This window comes from Cyclopterus lumpus, chromosome 22 (genome assembly GCF_009769545.1).
Source record: "Cyclopterus lumpus isolate fCycLum1 chromosome 22, fCycLum1.pri, whole genome shotgun sequence".
Lineage (NCBI taxonomy): Eukaryota > Metazoa > Chordata > Actinopteri > Perciformes > Cyclopteridae > Cyclopterus > Cyclopterus lumpus.
The window spans coordinates 17,240,165-17,254,899 of record NC_046987.1 but is presented as its reverse complement, the minus strand read 5'-3'; the positions used below and the strand labels follow the sequence as shown (position 1 = coordinate 17,254,899).

Here is a 14,735-nt window from a genome sequence, read left to right as displayed (position 1 = left end):
CTCAATATTTCTCCAAAAAAGTGGAATAAAGTAATGAAATAATTACAAAATGGAAAAATAGATCAGATAATAGATCATATTCACAGGTTTGATTAAAAAATAAAATAAAAACAGAAATCAGAGAGAAATCAGACAGTGAGAGATGAAACCGTATCTCCCTGTAGTTTCCTGCTGACGGTCAGAACCACGGCAGGCTAACGGAGGTCGTGGCCGGTCAGCAAGCCGTCAGCTGCTGCAACACCACAACTGACTAACTCTGATCAAGGTCACCTGTGAGGTCAAATCATCTACTTTAGTGCTTGTGCAAAGTAAAAATTAAGAAATCAACTACTTAAAAAAATAATATAAGAGGTGGAGGGACAGGAAATTGCATCCTAATGTGTTAAATAGAAAAAACAAGATCATTACCACACACACAAAAAAGAATGACAATGAAGACAGAAGAAGTCAAATGTTAAGTACTGATGTGTACTATAAACTATCAAAAACTGAGCAGAGGTAAGAGAGGCAACCAGTTGGGCACCACCACCATTGCTAGGTCCACATTGATTGTTGCTGCAATGATACCATATTTACAAAGAGATGCTTCACATCCAATCACAGGATGCAACATACGGCAACAAAGAGATTTTTCTTCAAATAAAATAAAAAAAAGAAACTCAAAAAAACCACAACTCAAAGGTAAAGCAGCTGTCCCTTCACAAAATCTCTTTACATCACATTAAAAATTAGCACTGCTGTGAGCTGTGTGTACAGTATACATTCTTTATAGATATATATATATATATATATATATATATATTTATGTATAATATATACGGTCATTTCTTGTATACACAAACATAAACTTGTTTCATTGTAGCTAGCCTGTGCCTTTGGCACGATTACTTACAACTCTTCTGTTAGATTCCAAAGCTATTTAAAATATACTTAATGCATAAAAATAAAGATTTTGGCATTATCTCACTTTATTCTTCTGACTGGGAAGTTATTAATGAGAACTTTTCATCTGGAAGCGGAGTTCTCTCAGTGCTGCAGTTCCTCTGCCAGGTGAGGGAGGTCTCATCCTGTTAACTGGGAGCGCTGGGAGCTTGATCGAGCTGGGTGGGTGGCAGGGGGGATGGTTGGGGGGGGGGGGGGGGGGGGGGGGGGGGCTAACGGTAAGCTTGTGCTGCACAGCGCAAACAAAACAATACAGACAATGTTAATGAAATGCCTGGGGAGCTGCAACCTTGTTAACAGCAACCACTTTTGTTTTCTTTTACTCCCCTTACTGCTGTGCAGAGTTCTGCTCCCTGTTGGTTCCCCCGTTGCTCTTCACCGTCTCCCAGCTTCTGTCAGTCCTGCTAAGCTTGTCCACTGTCACCGAGATCAAGAGAGGCGGAGAGGCAGAGGGACATTCCCCTCTCTTCTTTAGTCAACCATCCATCTGCTCCCCCGACTAAAATGGCCTCCTATTGTCCAGGACTTTCTAATCTCAAACACAGTCTTCAGAGCTGGATCTCAAAGGTCTTGTGCAGCTCAGTGGAGAAGGGATTTGTCGGGGAGGGTGTGGTGCGCTGGCGCGAGCGGCCCTCCAAGGCAGCCCACTGGGCCTCAAAGGCATCTTCCAGCGGCGGTGCGGGCGGCTGGGTGAACGGGGAGGCTGGAGCGAGTCGGGACGCAGCCGCCCAGTTGTCCGCCCCATTAAAGGTCACACTGCCGTTGGACGGCTGGAGGGGAGCGGGGGTCACTGCGTTGGATAGCGGGGGTTTGATGAACGGGCTGATGTGGCAGACCGCCTGGGGATCGTGCTGGGGCAGTGTGGAGGCCGCGCCGGGGAACGGCTGGGGTTGCACGGCTGAGCCGAACACATTAGCCACCATCTGTGAAGGAGTGATGCCGACCACAGGCACGCTGGGCTGAGGGAACGGCAGCCCGTTGGGCATCGGGTAGGAGACCGGAGCCTGAGGGTGGAAGGCGGGCTGGCGGGGGGGCAACATGGGCACGGAGGGCAGAGAGGACATGAAGGCAACCGGGGTAACGGAGGGAACGGGCGCCACCGGCATCGCCACAGGGGCAGTGAACTGGGCGGGAACCGTGGCTGCTGCCATGATGGGATTCGACTGCGGCACTCGGACAGACTTGGTGACTTCTTCTAACCACCGGTCTGCTTCTGACGGTGTGCGTCTGTGGGAGGACATGGACGGGGAGGAGTTGGGGGGGACCACTATCACCGGAGTAGGCGATGACCAGTTACTTCCTGTGGGCAGAAAGTACACAGAAAGGCAAAGTGAGTGATTACTGTTATTTTAACTGACTGAGGTACCGTCTCTGTTTGATGTGTAAAGATGTGTCATCCCAGTTCAGAGCCAATGCCGGTTTAAAGGAACAGTGAGAGATTTTGGGAAATATGCTGAAGATTGCTACCACATCAATTTATCTGTTAAATATAAGAGTCTAGCTGAACATTTAGAGGTCTCACTCTGTTCACAGGTAACGAAGTCCGCCTACAAGCACATCTCAATCTTTTAATTAACACGTTATTTGTTTAAATCATACACAAACTGACGTGTAAAAACACAATTTCACCATTTTTTGTAGTGTGCAGGAATATATGTTGCCGATAGGCCGAAAATATGTTACATTCAGGCAGATCTGTAGCGTCGAATTTTATTTTTAAGAGGACCTTCAACTCAAAGAGGACTCTTCGCCTCCATCACTTATTTGTGACCTTTAGCCTTTTATTTAGTCTATTTAGCCTCTCTGATGTGCTGCTTACCTGGCTGTGCTGAGGCCGGGGCTCGTGCTGGAGTTTTAGCCCAGGGGTTAGTGTCTCGAGCAGGCAGGGCGGGGGGCAGAACTGGGGGGTTAGCAGCAGCAGCAGCAGCAACAACAGAGAAGGCAGGAGATGTGCCATTCACTACAGCGGATAAGAAACAGAAGCTAGTACAAGCAAGCTTGTGGGTCGGCTGACGTGGACCGATCTTTTGTTAGACATGCAGAACTTTACCGTGCAGTTAATAATATTAAGTCGGAACACGTGTGCATTAAACATATAAAGTAAACGTAGTTATGAGGGAAATGCGAGCAGGCGCACATTCTTTAACCGCAAATTTAAAACGTGCAAGCAACACAATCTTTTAGTGGAAGATTAGTTTCCTACAGAGCTGAATGACAAATAACAAAACGTGGGCAATGAAAGATGACGGTTTATCTGCAGCAAACAACCAGCGCATTAGTTTGCAATTCCGCCTTCCCCCTCCGATTGTGTCGGTTCTGCCTGGCAGGTGCAAAACTGACAACTTCATTACAGTCATTCTAAGCGAATGCCTCTCAACATGTGTTTCTATAGCGACCTGTTGCTCTAATTGTTGCATGATTCTGATTTATTTTTAATGAATGCTACATAAGTCAGACAAGGCAGATCTAGTTGAGTCACACCTCAACACAGAGCAGATCAGAGCCCCTCGAGCTACACAAAGCTGTCCAGAGCATGGAAATCGAGTTTCACACTGTTGGTGGGAAGTTACACATGCTAGATATCGAAGTTTTAGACGAGGCTGAGCAGATGTTACCTGGTGCTACAGGAGACTGAGGGGATGACGCTGGTTTGGGCATTGGTGCTGAGGAGAAGGGGTCCTCTGGGGGTCCGCTGAACGCCGAGGTGATCTGAGTGCACAGCGAGCTGATGCTGTCACTTTCTCCTTCTACCTCAACGACTGGAGGGGAAAAGAGAAAAAGGTATTAGAAGCAAATCACACAGAGGATCGGGCAGAATTCATCTCTAGGAATATGTTTTTGTAATCGTTTGACTCGTTACTACAATAATAATTTTTAGTTTTTTTGATGAGTAATATACTCATCAAAAAAACTAAAAATCTCCTTTTCTGTTTCTGATTTATTATACAAATACAGACAGCTGCGCCTGGAGATAATGAGCAGGTTGTGTGGAACAACAAAGGAGCTGAGGTCAGGATCCCGAAACTCACCCGTGTTCTTCATGGGGAAGTCAGACTTGCGCTGCATGGTGGAGGGCAGCTCGTTCATGCGCAGCGACATCTGTCGTTTGAAGGGAGAAGTCTTCTGACTGAGGACCGGGAAGCCTCTGAAGGAGCCCTGCCTGGCGAGAGCCTCGGCCGGTGCGTGTCTGCGTGGTATCACCTGGGGTCCCAGTGTGCACATGGAGAGAGGCGGCGAGGACGAGGGGGATGGTGAGCCTCCCGTCGAGTGCGCTGAGGAGTTTGTCACACTGGTGGCTGAGTTCCCAGTAACCTTCACATCCGTCTCTGCTGTTGAGAGAAGGGCAACGTTCAAGAAATGAAGCCACAATGAACAAACGAAGCAATAACATCAGCTGGAAGTCGGAGTAAATACATTTTAAAAAAAAAGTTGTTAATGGTTCTTAAACTCGCCGCCCCATTTCCCAGATCAGAGAATAACAGTGTCTCGACGGCACTAGATATAAAGACCTTTTTTTTCCTGTAGCTGCCTCATGACTTCCTCCCGCTCTGCCGCCTCCGTTGCCGTCGTGACACGAAACGAGCCCTCGCGGGTGAAAGTGGTTCTGTTGGCGTCGAAGGTGGCCGTGACCCCACACTCCTTCTCCCGTTTCTGTTTGCGCTCCAGACAAGCGGCGAAGGCACAACCCACGGCATGACTCAGGCGCTCTCCCTGAGACGAGACAATGCAAACCAAAACAAAGTATGAAATAAATATAATGGTCTCGTTTACTCAAAGCTGAACGTAAAGAAAATAAAAGTGTTTCCTGTTGAAATCTTGTATATACACACCAATGTAAACAAGACCATTTAAATGAACAGTGAACACCACATAAGAATCACAGGCAGACAGGGGGATAGGAGGACAATTAATATTTTAATCAGAACTGTGAGCTTTGGACATGTAGAAAATAGTATTGTAGTAATAATGGACTTCTTACTGAGTCTTTAATGGCCATGAAACAGTGGCAGATCCAGCGCCGCGTGGTGCCGTCTCTGCAGATGTAAGAGAACGCCCTCTCAAAGTTCCGGTCCGGAGCGCAGAACGACACCTTCTCTATTGTCTGGTCCAGAATCAGGTCCTGCAAAAACACAGTTTTACCTCATTATTGAATGAGCTTAACAACTATGGTCAAACTATGGTTAAGTGACACTCCAGCGAGACAATTTAGAATGTGGGCTGAGTGATTTCATAGTGAACAGCTCTTCAATGTGAAGGCCTGGCTTCAAGAGCGCTCGAATGAAACTACCAGCAGCTCCAAAAGCACTAGTCTCTGACCAAACCATAACCCTCCATCAATACAGGTTGCTGGAGTTCTAAAAGACATTCTCATAAACTGAATCACAATATTAAACAGTTAATAATAAAGCTTAAAGAAAGAGGAAATGGAACTGTAATTTTTTTTTCTTTTTAAATGTTTATTTCATAACTTACAGCTGCCATGAAATGTTCACAACCTCTCAGAAACCCTAAAAACAGGGTTGATGTAGTACCAGAGCGTTCCAGCAGGTGTCAATGTAACCTTTACTGTTTACTCACATCTACTCCTGCAGGTGCAACAGTACATATTTACAAAGACGGCCTCTTGGAGGTCACTAGACCAGAAGTATAACAGCTTCACCACCATTATCAGCTGCTGAGCTCAGCAGCTTCCACCTTCAAAGCTACTAAAGCCACGTGTGCTTCCTGCGATGGGGGCCGAAGGGGCTCATTACCTTTGTTTTGTCGTCTACGACGCGAAGGCCGTCTGCCGACACCCACAACACGGCGCGCACCGGCTTCTTCCCGGCCTGCAAACAGAACACAACGGGGACAGGTACGAGTAAGAACCGAGGAAACCTTTTAGTCTCTCCGTGCCCCAATCAATTTCCTCTGTACCATTCATTCTTTGGTACCAAAATCATAAAACCTCAGTCAACACACACACACACACACACACACACACACACACACACACACACACACACACACACACACACACACACACACACACACACACACACACACACACACACACACACACACACACACACACACACACACACACACACACACACACACACACACACACACACACACACACACACACACACACACACACACACACACACACACACACACACACACACACACACACACACACACACACACACACACACACACACACACACACACACACACACACACACACACACACACACACACACACACACACACACCTGTAAATAAGGAGAAAGCACCAGGTAAGAGACAAAAGAGATGACAAGTCAAGAGTTGTTTTTCTGAGAGTCAACATTTTAATAAAAAGGAACAAGAAGGTTGGTTTGGGAATTGGTGCACTGATGCAGTCGACAGTGTTTGGTTAGAATGAAAACAATAAAATATTTGTGTGTGTGCACAAAAAGTCAACGTCCATTCACACAAACGGTTCATTGTTCCATTCTTGGTTCGTGGAAGAAAGCTGAAGGGAAAGAAGCCTGTTAATACAAAAACACACCCACACACACACACAGAAGTGCCCCGCCCCAGCCTAAACCCCCCCACCTGCTCAAAGACGCATGCATCACTGTGTTTGTCTCTCTCCAGACAAACCCCACCCCCGTGTAGGAGTGTGTTTCTTCCAGACTTCAGATGTGATCAAAGGGTGTTACGTGAAAATTATAATAATAATGATCATAATAAAAAGAGACACACTCGCATACACAAAGCAATAACTTACTTTTGCAAAGAATCCCTTGAAGAATTTCCTGTCCTGGAATTGGATGTGGTAAAGAAGGGTGGAGGAGATGGGGGGGGGGGGGGGGAGAGGGGGGGAGGGGGGGGGGGGGGGGGAACAAGGCATGAAAATGTTACCTAAGAGGTCTACAAATTGTCTGGAGCCCACAGGAGGTGACCTTTTTATTTTGGGCGTGTTGTGTTTTTCGGTGGAGGTGAAGCTGAGTAATGAGTGAGTGAGGCAATGGATCAGGTAGATTCCATACTGATGGGTGAAACTGTGGTTGAAGAGACGCCCCTCTGTTCTTTTGTGATGTAAATAAGTAACAACAACAACAACAACAACAACCCTACAAGACCACAACAACCCCACAGCTGAGCCGTCACACAAAAGGTGTCAGGACAGAGGTAAAGATGGCGGACCTTCAGGTGTGTGTGTGTGTGGCGGAGATAATCCCCAAATCACACTTCATTCTTTCCCCTCCGGTTCCTAGACCGAGACGTCCATGGTTGCTCAGCAGACAGAAACAGATTCCCTCAGACGGCAGTTTGACCCCTGAGTCGCTAGTCAGCCAGACTCAAGGGTCAAGTTTAGGACACTGTAACCACATAAAGAAACCACAATCACTAGACCCGGCCTAGTCTTAATCCCCCCACCCCACACACACACACACACACACACACCCGAGAGCTCCTCTCCTCCCCATAAACTTTGAAAAGGAGTGCCACTCTGCTCCTGTTACACAGCCACGGTGGAGACGGCACTCTGAGCACCATGTTAATGCTTGATTTAACGTGTTAACCAGCACTGGAGATTCATTTGGAACGAGTTAAGTGCTTGCTTGTGTGTGTGTGTGAGAACCACATGCAGATGGTGATAGCACCTGCACAGCAAGCGTTAGTGCACTATTTTTAGTGGAGAATAGTTTTCGATAACTAGAATGGGAGGGCACTGTGGGGGAGGGTGTGGGTACTTGAGGCATTTCTCTGCAACACCTCAATAAAAACCTGCTTAAAAGACAAAAAAATAAAATGTGTATAACACGAACAAAACGGTCATACAATATCAGATATTCAATGTGTGAACTGGGATGACACTACAGCCGTAAAAAAGCTTTCTGGGCAGAAAGAGTAGCTTGAGTTTTTTTGAAAGATCAAGGTGAAGCCAAACAAGGCAACAATTAAACAACTGAAGCAGGGAGCTTTGGAGCCAACCCAAAAAATATTGTACATACTTTACCTCTTTTTTTAAAAATAGATAACCTTCCAACCCAGAGCCAAAACTGTTAAATGGTGGCACGAGTCATTTCTGCCCATAAAAAAACAGCACTGACCACCAGCAGGATGTGCAACGACGAATGACACTTCTCTTGTGTAACGTTCGCCACCGAACTTTGTGCAACAACTCACAGCTTTCAGCGTACGAGAGAGGCACTGAGGAAGAGCATATATGTTACTTTACCACCACGCTGCAGAGTAGCTATAAGAAGGAGGAAGTTGCCTACAAATTTGATTTGAGTTTGGGATATTGAAGAGTATTGTTGTTACTTTTGTCTTCCCACATTTGGTGTTAATTCAAGGAATATCTCTTGTAGTCGGGGTGGAAAGGCACCCAAGGCCCGTTTAATATTAAAAGCCCCCGTTTAATATGCACATTGTCCGATGGACTTAAATATGTTGTCAATAGAGTGCGGCAGGAATGAGTCCTGAAGCCCAAAAATGAGTCAATGTTCTTGCATTTTGTGTCGAAAGTCTAATTCTTTTTTCGAAGAGGTTTTTTGGTCGGATGCCTGAGATAAGGTCTGTGGTTAACACAACTTGAGGAATTTTAACACGTTGTTCCACGAGATAAAGCACGTCATCCTGCAGCTCTCTATGTGTGACCCTGAGGCTACTGGGAGAAGATCTTCCAGCCGGTCAGCGTCTCCTGGTGGGGTGCTCCACCCAGTCCACACAGACGAAACCCTCCAGGTCCCCATGAGCTCCTGAGCAACAACAAAAACATTCCCACTGCTACAACACAGAATACAAGTTGACAGCTGGGCTATTGGCCAACAGCAGGAAGTGACGTCATGATGACAATGCAAAAAAGGGCAGTTTGGAGGTTGATGGTGCTGCAGTGCAGCCTCCTCCTCCTCCACCCTCCCCTATGAGTCACGAGTCGCAGAGCTGTGAGAAAACTCTCATTACTCTCCCAAAGGTTGCTGGGAAAACATTGGAGTCGACTCAGAGCTGTAACGCACGCACGCACGCCTCCCTATCCATCAGAGAGCATCTTCATCTCTCTTGCTCTGCTCCAAAACAACAAACAAACACAAACACGTGCCGATGCTGCCAGATTGTGTTGATGTTTGCAGATCTTCAGGAAACGGCCCTCATCAGTCGTTACAGATATTAGGCGCCTACAGGTGCGGGCCTGGTTCCTGACCAACTTAGTAATTAGCTCCTGGAAATAGCGTTTACTGCTGAGCAATATTAACTCACAGCACGTCCCCCGGTAGGAATTGGATTTGTTGCCTGGCAACAGTTAGCTTTTTAAAGAGTCAGTGAGGATGAACTGGGATCTATCGGGGCCTCGCTAATTGTATATCTGCTTAAAAGGGCTGGCCTTTGTTCTTTGTTTAGTCAGGACAATCTAGCTTTGACAGAAATAACTGGCACCGGGGGAAGTCGCACTCTGTTCTGCTCTGCTGAAGGCAGCAGAGTCTATGGATGTGGTACGATAAAGAGCCGTAAACTGTTTTACGGAGACCTCAAATAGCTTATGGGCTGCCCCCGAAAACGTAACACAGCATGGCGGCCACACTTTACGACCCTACGCTTGTCTGAAAATCACTACAAAACTAATCGGAAAAGAAGGTCAGCTCCACTCGTCTCCGTTTGCAGCTCCACTGCTCTGAGCGCCGGTGCTGAATGTTAATACTGCGTTATGAATTTTTTTTAATTGTGAAGGTTTAGTGTTTCTACAGCTTTCCCAGACTAGAAATGCTTTTTGTTCCTGTGTGACGGCATCTCAATGTCAAGTCTATTCAACGAGCCAGCAGACCAAGGGGAGGACACAACAGAACTCATGCGGAAGGAAATACACCTGGAAAAATGAATCTGCACTGTGTAAAAGCTCCTTTCAATAGAATGAATGGGCACCATCTTGGAACACGGTGTGCAACCAACTGTGATTGTTTTCAGGCACATCCTGTAAGGTGAGCCTCTCAGGCACACAGGTGGACGGCCACGTCCAGGACCAAGGCTCAACTTGAGGTCACTTAGCAGGAATGCAACGGCGGCAGTTACTAGAGGTCGACTGACAGTGGATTTTAAAGGCTGATATAATAACGATACTTTGGAGGAGGAAAAGCCGATGACCGATTAATTGTCTGATATCCCTGACGTCTGTCTGTCTGTCTGTCTGTATCGTGGACAAAGAGATGATAGTGCTGCGTGATATAATTTAGAGAGAACTTCTATGGGGATAAATAAATGCTTTGAAGCCTTGACTTCAGCGTTTTGGCCGTCGCCATCTTGTAACCAGTGAGTGGAAGTGACCATATTTGGACTGCTGTGGCAGACTACGTATTCGGCTCTGGTAGCGAAAAGCAACTTGTCACAGTAAGCCCGCCCTAAAGCACACTCTATAACTGTACCCTATATAGTATAACTCTATAGAGTCCATTTGACTCTAAATGGACCATCATTTACTAAATGAACTTCATGCTGTATTGAAGAAGACTTGAAACTAGAGATTGAGACCATAAACTCATGTTTCCTATGTTAACTTGTGTCATAAATCAAGTGAGAAGTAGAGTAATTTTCTTACAGACTTCTATACAATTGGAAAATGTTTTGCAACCAGAGCAGTCGCCCCCTGCTGGCCAGCAGAGAGATAAAATAATACAAAAGATCCTGATAAAAAAATGTAAAGTCTGTCATGAATTTATGGCTGGAGTTAATTTCCCCACCCTACTTATAAACGGGGGTTCAAGAAAGCCACATCTTTGGGTCAGCGGATGAGACAGGGGAGGAAACGTCACGAGGCTGAGGAGGGTCAGACAGTCGCGGCCTGCAGGAGGAAAGAAGGCAGAAGCACCCGCCTTAACTTTGGAGTTGGCTCCATTTTGTCCGCCCTGTTAAAATAACTGTAACTCAATAAGACCCCACAGGCTGAAGCTCTGTGTACACCATGTGACCTCATCAAGCACCAGTGTGTGTGTTCATTAGGCTTGTGTGTGTGTGTGTGTGTGTGTGTGTGTGTGTGTGTGCTCAGGTTCTGTGTATTCGCTTAGTAGGAACATGTATGTTTGTGTGTGTGTGTACAGTGCGTCGGTCGGCTATGCTGCCGGGTACACTTCTTCCTGTGGGTGTTTTTGTGTGTACAAATGTGCGTGTGTGCGCGCAAATGTAAGCACTGTAGGAAAACATGAAGCTGCACGTGTATGTTCTCACGGTTGCATTACACAACTTCTGTTTTATCATAACGTTCGGCTTTAACTGGTTTGGCAATGTAAGCATTTTACTGTCCATTAAATTGTACTCGTAAAATACTTAATTATTCTCAAGCCTGTTCTGCAGTATAATCACACGAACAAAAGGCTAAAGTGGTCTTCAACAGTTCATCGAGTCGAACTTTCAAAAGGGATGAATTTTATGGAGCACAAAGAAAAAGGTATTGCTAACAGGGTGTGAATTCTCAATGAGCCGGGTCATTTAAACTGAAAGCGGATCGCAGACAATTCAAGCAAGAGTTTGGAAATCTTTGTCACCACCAAAGTCAAGTTTAGACCTTAGACTCAGACATCGACGTGATGAATGGACTCATGCAGTCACAGCGGCAGAGAATCAGCCACATTTTACCCACGGGACTTGACAACATGGAAAGCAATTGCTCCACCGTTTCCCCCTTCCCTGCCCTTGCTCCCCAAACTGGAATTTGTTCTTTTTGCTCAACTCAACCGGAATCTCCTGCAGCAGGAAGTACACACCGGTCTATCTCCTCTGGCTGAGACAGTGTTACGAGAGAGAGGGAGAGAGAGACACACACATTCTCTCTGGCCTCGATGTCCAGTAAACTAGGCAGGAATAAACAGCGCTGAAACAATAAAAAGAACCAAACCGCTTGGTGACAGAAGAAGGAGGGCTGCTGAGAAATAAAAGGAAATGTTAGAGGGAGTCAGGCTGTTGGTGGAAGAACTGTGACGCGAACTACAGGAAGAAAACATGTTTTAAAAAGCTGCCCTGTTCCTGGAAGTACGGAGGGGTTTTCTAGAGAAACTTACCGTCTTAAGCCGCTTCACTGCATCCTCGCAGATGTGCATGCCTCGGGACTCTTCCACCTCCACATGTCCCAGGTACTGCAGGGTAGAGAGAGAGAGAGAGAGAGAGAGAGAGAGAGAGAGAGAGAAAGAGAGTGAGTAACGCTGGGACAGACCTTTCCTGTAGCTATCTCTCCTGAAGTAAGGTCACATTAATAAACTCTGCAATGAGATCGTGTATGAGTCACGACTGTCTAATATCCCTTGGTTGGCAGGCGCTGGTGAGTTATACACCTAATTAATTACCATGTTGCGGTTAATCGCAGTTCAACTGCTCCCTAGTTGATCTCAAATTTTGTCCACACACACACACACACACACACACACACACACACACACACACACACACACACACACACACACACACACACACACACACACACACACACACACACACACACACACACACACACACACACACACACACACACACACACACACACACACACACACACACACACACACACACGAGTATGTCTGCACAAATATATGTCTGTATGCATATACCACAAGCCGACAAAAAGATGTCCTTTATACGACAAGCGTGCTGGAGGTTTGACATCCGAAGACTCTTTCACTTCTCCACGCACCTTATAAGAAGGCGACCGTGTGCCAGAATTAATGGCACTGCCTCCACTGACGTCAGAAGAAATCCGTACACTTTGAAAAATAAACAGTGTCTAGCGTGAACCTTTGAGGATAAAAAGCAGAGGCCCTATTTCAACATGCACGCCGCATAGATAATGACACATAATTGGAATAACAGCCATCTAGAGTCTAATTAATAAGGAGATGAGACGCTAAGGTGGGGGGGAGCCCTGAGCTAAAACCACATAACAACCCACATCGAGACATCGGGTCTTGGAGGACTTTTAACTGCTATTGAATGAACGGAAAAGGCTGCCTCTTCCAGCTCCACCCTCCCTCCTCGAGCTGCAGCAGCATCACACCCTGCTGTGTGTCACTCCAGAGTCACAACCCTGACCACCCCAGTAGCTATTGTGCATTTGGGGCCAAAGAGGAAGTCCTTACCCTTTCCTTATAGACACACAAACCAAGTGACGCTGACCCACGCCTGTCACCCCCCACCCCCCCCACCCACCCCGCCCCACACGACCTCCGGCCCTGCTATTTTGAGATTGTGACGCCAAAGCCGTGAGTCACACTGTGGGCGTATTAGAATACACACGCACACGCACGCGCACACGGACACGCGCAATACTGATGCGGACGCAGCCAGGGGAAGTGAGGACATTGAGAGCAGCAGCGTCGCTAATAGGGGATCATCCAGGAGACGGGGCTGAGGTGAGATGAGTAGAGGAGGCTTGAAGAGCCACAACAGATGCTTTGTGTAGCATCTTACGCCGTCCTGTTAGTAACTAGCCGCCAGCAGCATTCATATGTACACATAAATAAATAATGAATATCTCCTGAGTTGTTTGTCGTACATGTGTAGGGTAATACAGGTTTGTTTGTGGGCCCACTCCAGGATTAGTTCTAATCCCACAGTGGGCTCCGATTAGATGACATGCGTACTTCGTGATGTTTGTGTTATTCTGCAGTCACTGCTCCTGCAACGTTGAGGAAAGACATGCGATATTGTATTTACATGTCCCTGCTCTTGGGGGTTGGTTTGTATAGGGCAAGCAGTGGTAAATTCCCAATTTGTAAACATGTGGAGGAGCTGATGATAAGGGTCAAGACAACGGATATGACAGCCCTGTATTGTTTAAATATTCACATTTTATCTTGAAGAAATATTCAACTTGTTGGTAAATATGGAGCTGGAAACATTAGTTAGCTCCATAAGGCTTGAAACAGCTTGAAACAGCTTGAAACAGCTTGAAACAGCTTGAAACAACAGCTTACCAAAACACATATCAGCACCTCTAGCTCAGAAGCTCTGATAGTAGCATTTCACATACATCAATATCAATTAACTGGAGCTGGATTTGTTGGTGTAAATCCTCTCAAATCATCCTAATAGGGTCTAGGAATTCATTCAGGATATTGGCCATAAATCCAATGAAGTGGAAAAAAAAGTCAGCTTCAATACAATGCCTTACAAACTCCTTTCCAACGTGTGAATAGCTGCAGACGACAAGCTCAGACCAAACTGCGCACATTCATTTCCATATGAATAAGTCTACAGAGTTTTAAACGTACCAAGGAGATAAATTACTTTCCTTCTCGGTTGTAGTTGGTAAGCAACACACATAAGCAATTTAATCTGATCCCGCATCCATCTCCAGAAGACTGACATTTCCATAAAAAGCAAATCAACATTTTTATGCCTTTGACGATCACCTTGGATCGTGAATAATTGTCCGTCACTGCCATTTCAGATGGAAAACAACAGACAAGCAAAAACGTACACAAAAAGGGGGGGGGGGGGGGGGGGAGGTGGGGGGGATTGCGCTTTTACAATGCTTGTCAAAGGGCGCTATGTAGTGGGGGAAGCCCCGAACCACGACATTAAAGGCTCATTTCGCCCCATCGCCACCACTTTGAAACAACCCTTCACCTTCTTCACTCATCTCCTCCCCTCTATCGGTTGCTCTTTAGTGCGCCAGTCAGTGATAATTTCACTGCAACTATTCCAACCCACACGACTGGGCTCCTCTGAGGCACCTAGAGCAGGAGGAGGGGGGTGAGGAGGGATACGGAGGAGTAGCATGGTAGGTTGCACCGGCACGATAGAAGCCAGTGCAGAGGACATTAAAAGCCTGGTGG

General features: G+C 46.4%; 1 protein-coding gene across 7 annotated transcripts in view; it reads right to left on the bottom strand.

Annotated features, from left to right (window-relative positions):
* Nucleotides 1-1,149: 1,149 nt before the first annotated feature.
* numb (NUMB endocytic adaptor protein) overlaps nucleotides 1,150-14,735 on the bottom strand; it is a 35,667-nt gene continuing 22,081 nt past the window's right edge. For 2 of the 7 annotated variants that reach the window (XM_034563210.1, XM_034563211.1), the window contains exons 3-11: nucleotides 11,967-12,041; nucleotides 6,701-6,733; nucleotides 5,697-5,771; nucleotides 4,922-5,062; nucleotides 4,452-4,653; nucleotides 3,972-4,271; nucleotides 3,558-3,701; nucleotides 2,762-2,902; nucleotides 1,150-2,242 (exon numbers count right to left, since the gene is read on the bottom strand). In XM_034563210.1, the coding sequence (XP_034419101.1) occupies nucleotides 1,491-2,242; nucleotides 2,762-2,902; nucleotides 3,558-3,701; nucleotides 3,972-4,271; nucleotides 4,452-4,653; nucleotides 4,922-5,062; nucleotides 5,697-5,771; nucleotides 6,701-6,733; nucleotides 11,967-12,041 (1,863 nt within the window). In that variant the 3' untranslated portion in view covers nucleotides 1,150-1,490. The remainder of the gene's footprint in view (nucleotides 2,243-2,761; nucleotides 2,903-3,557; nucleotides 3,702-3,971; nucleotides 4,272-4,451; nucleotides 4,654-4,921; nucleotides 5,063-5,696; nucleotides 5,772-6,700; nucleotides 6,734-11,966; nucleotides 12,042-14,735) is intronic. The other 5 variants (XM_034563212.1, XM_034563215.1, XM_034563213.1 and 2 more) reach the window with 5 other exon arrangements.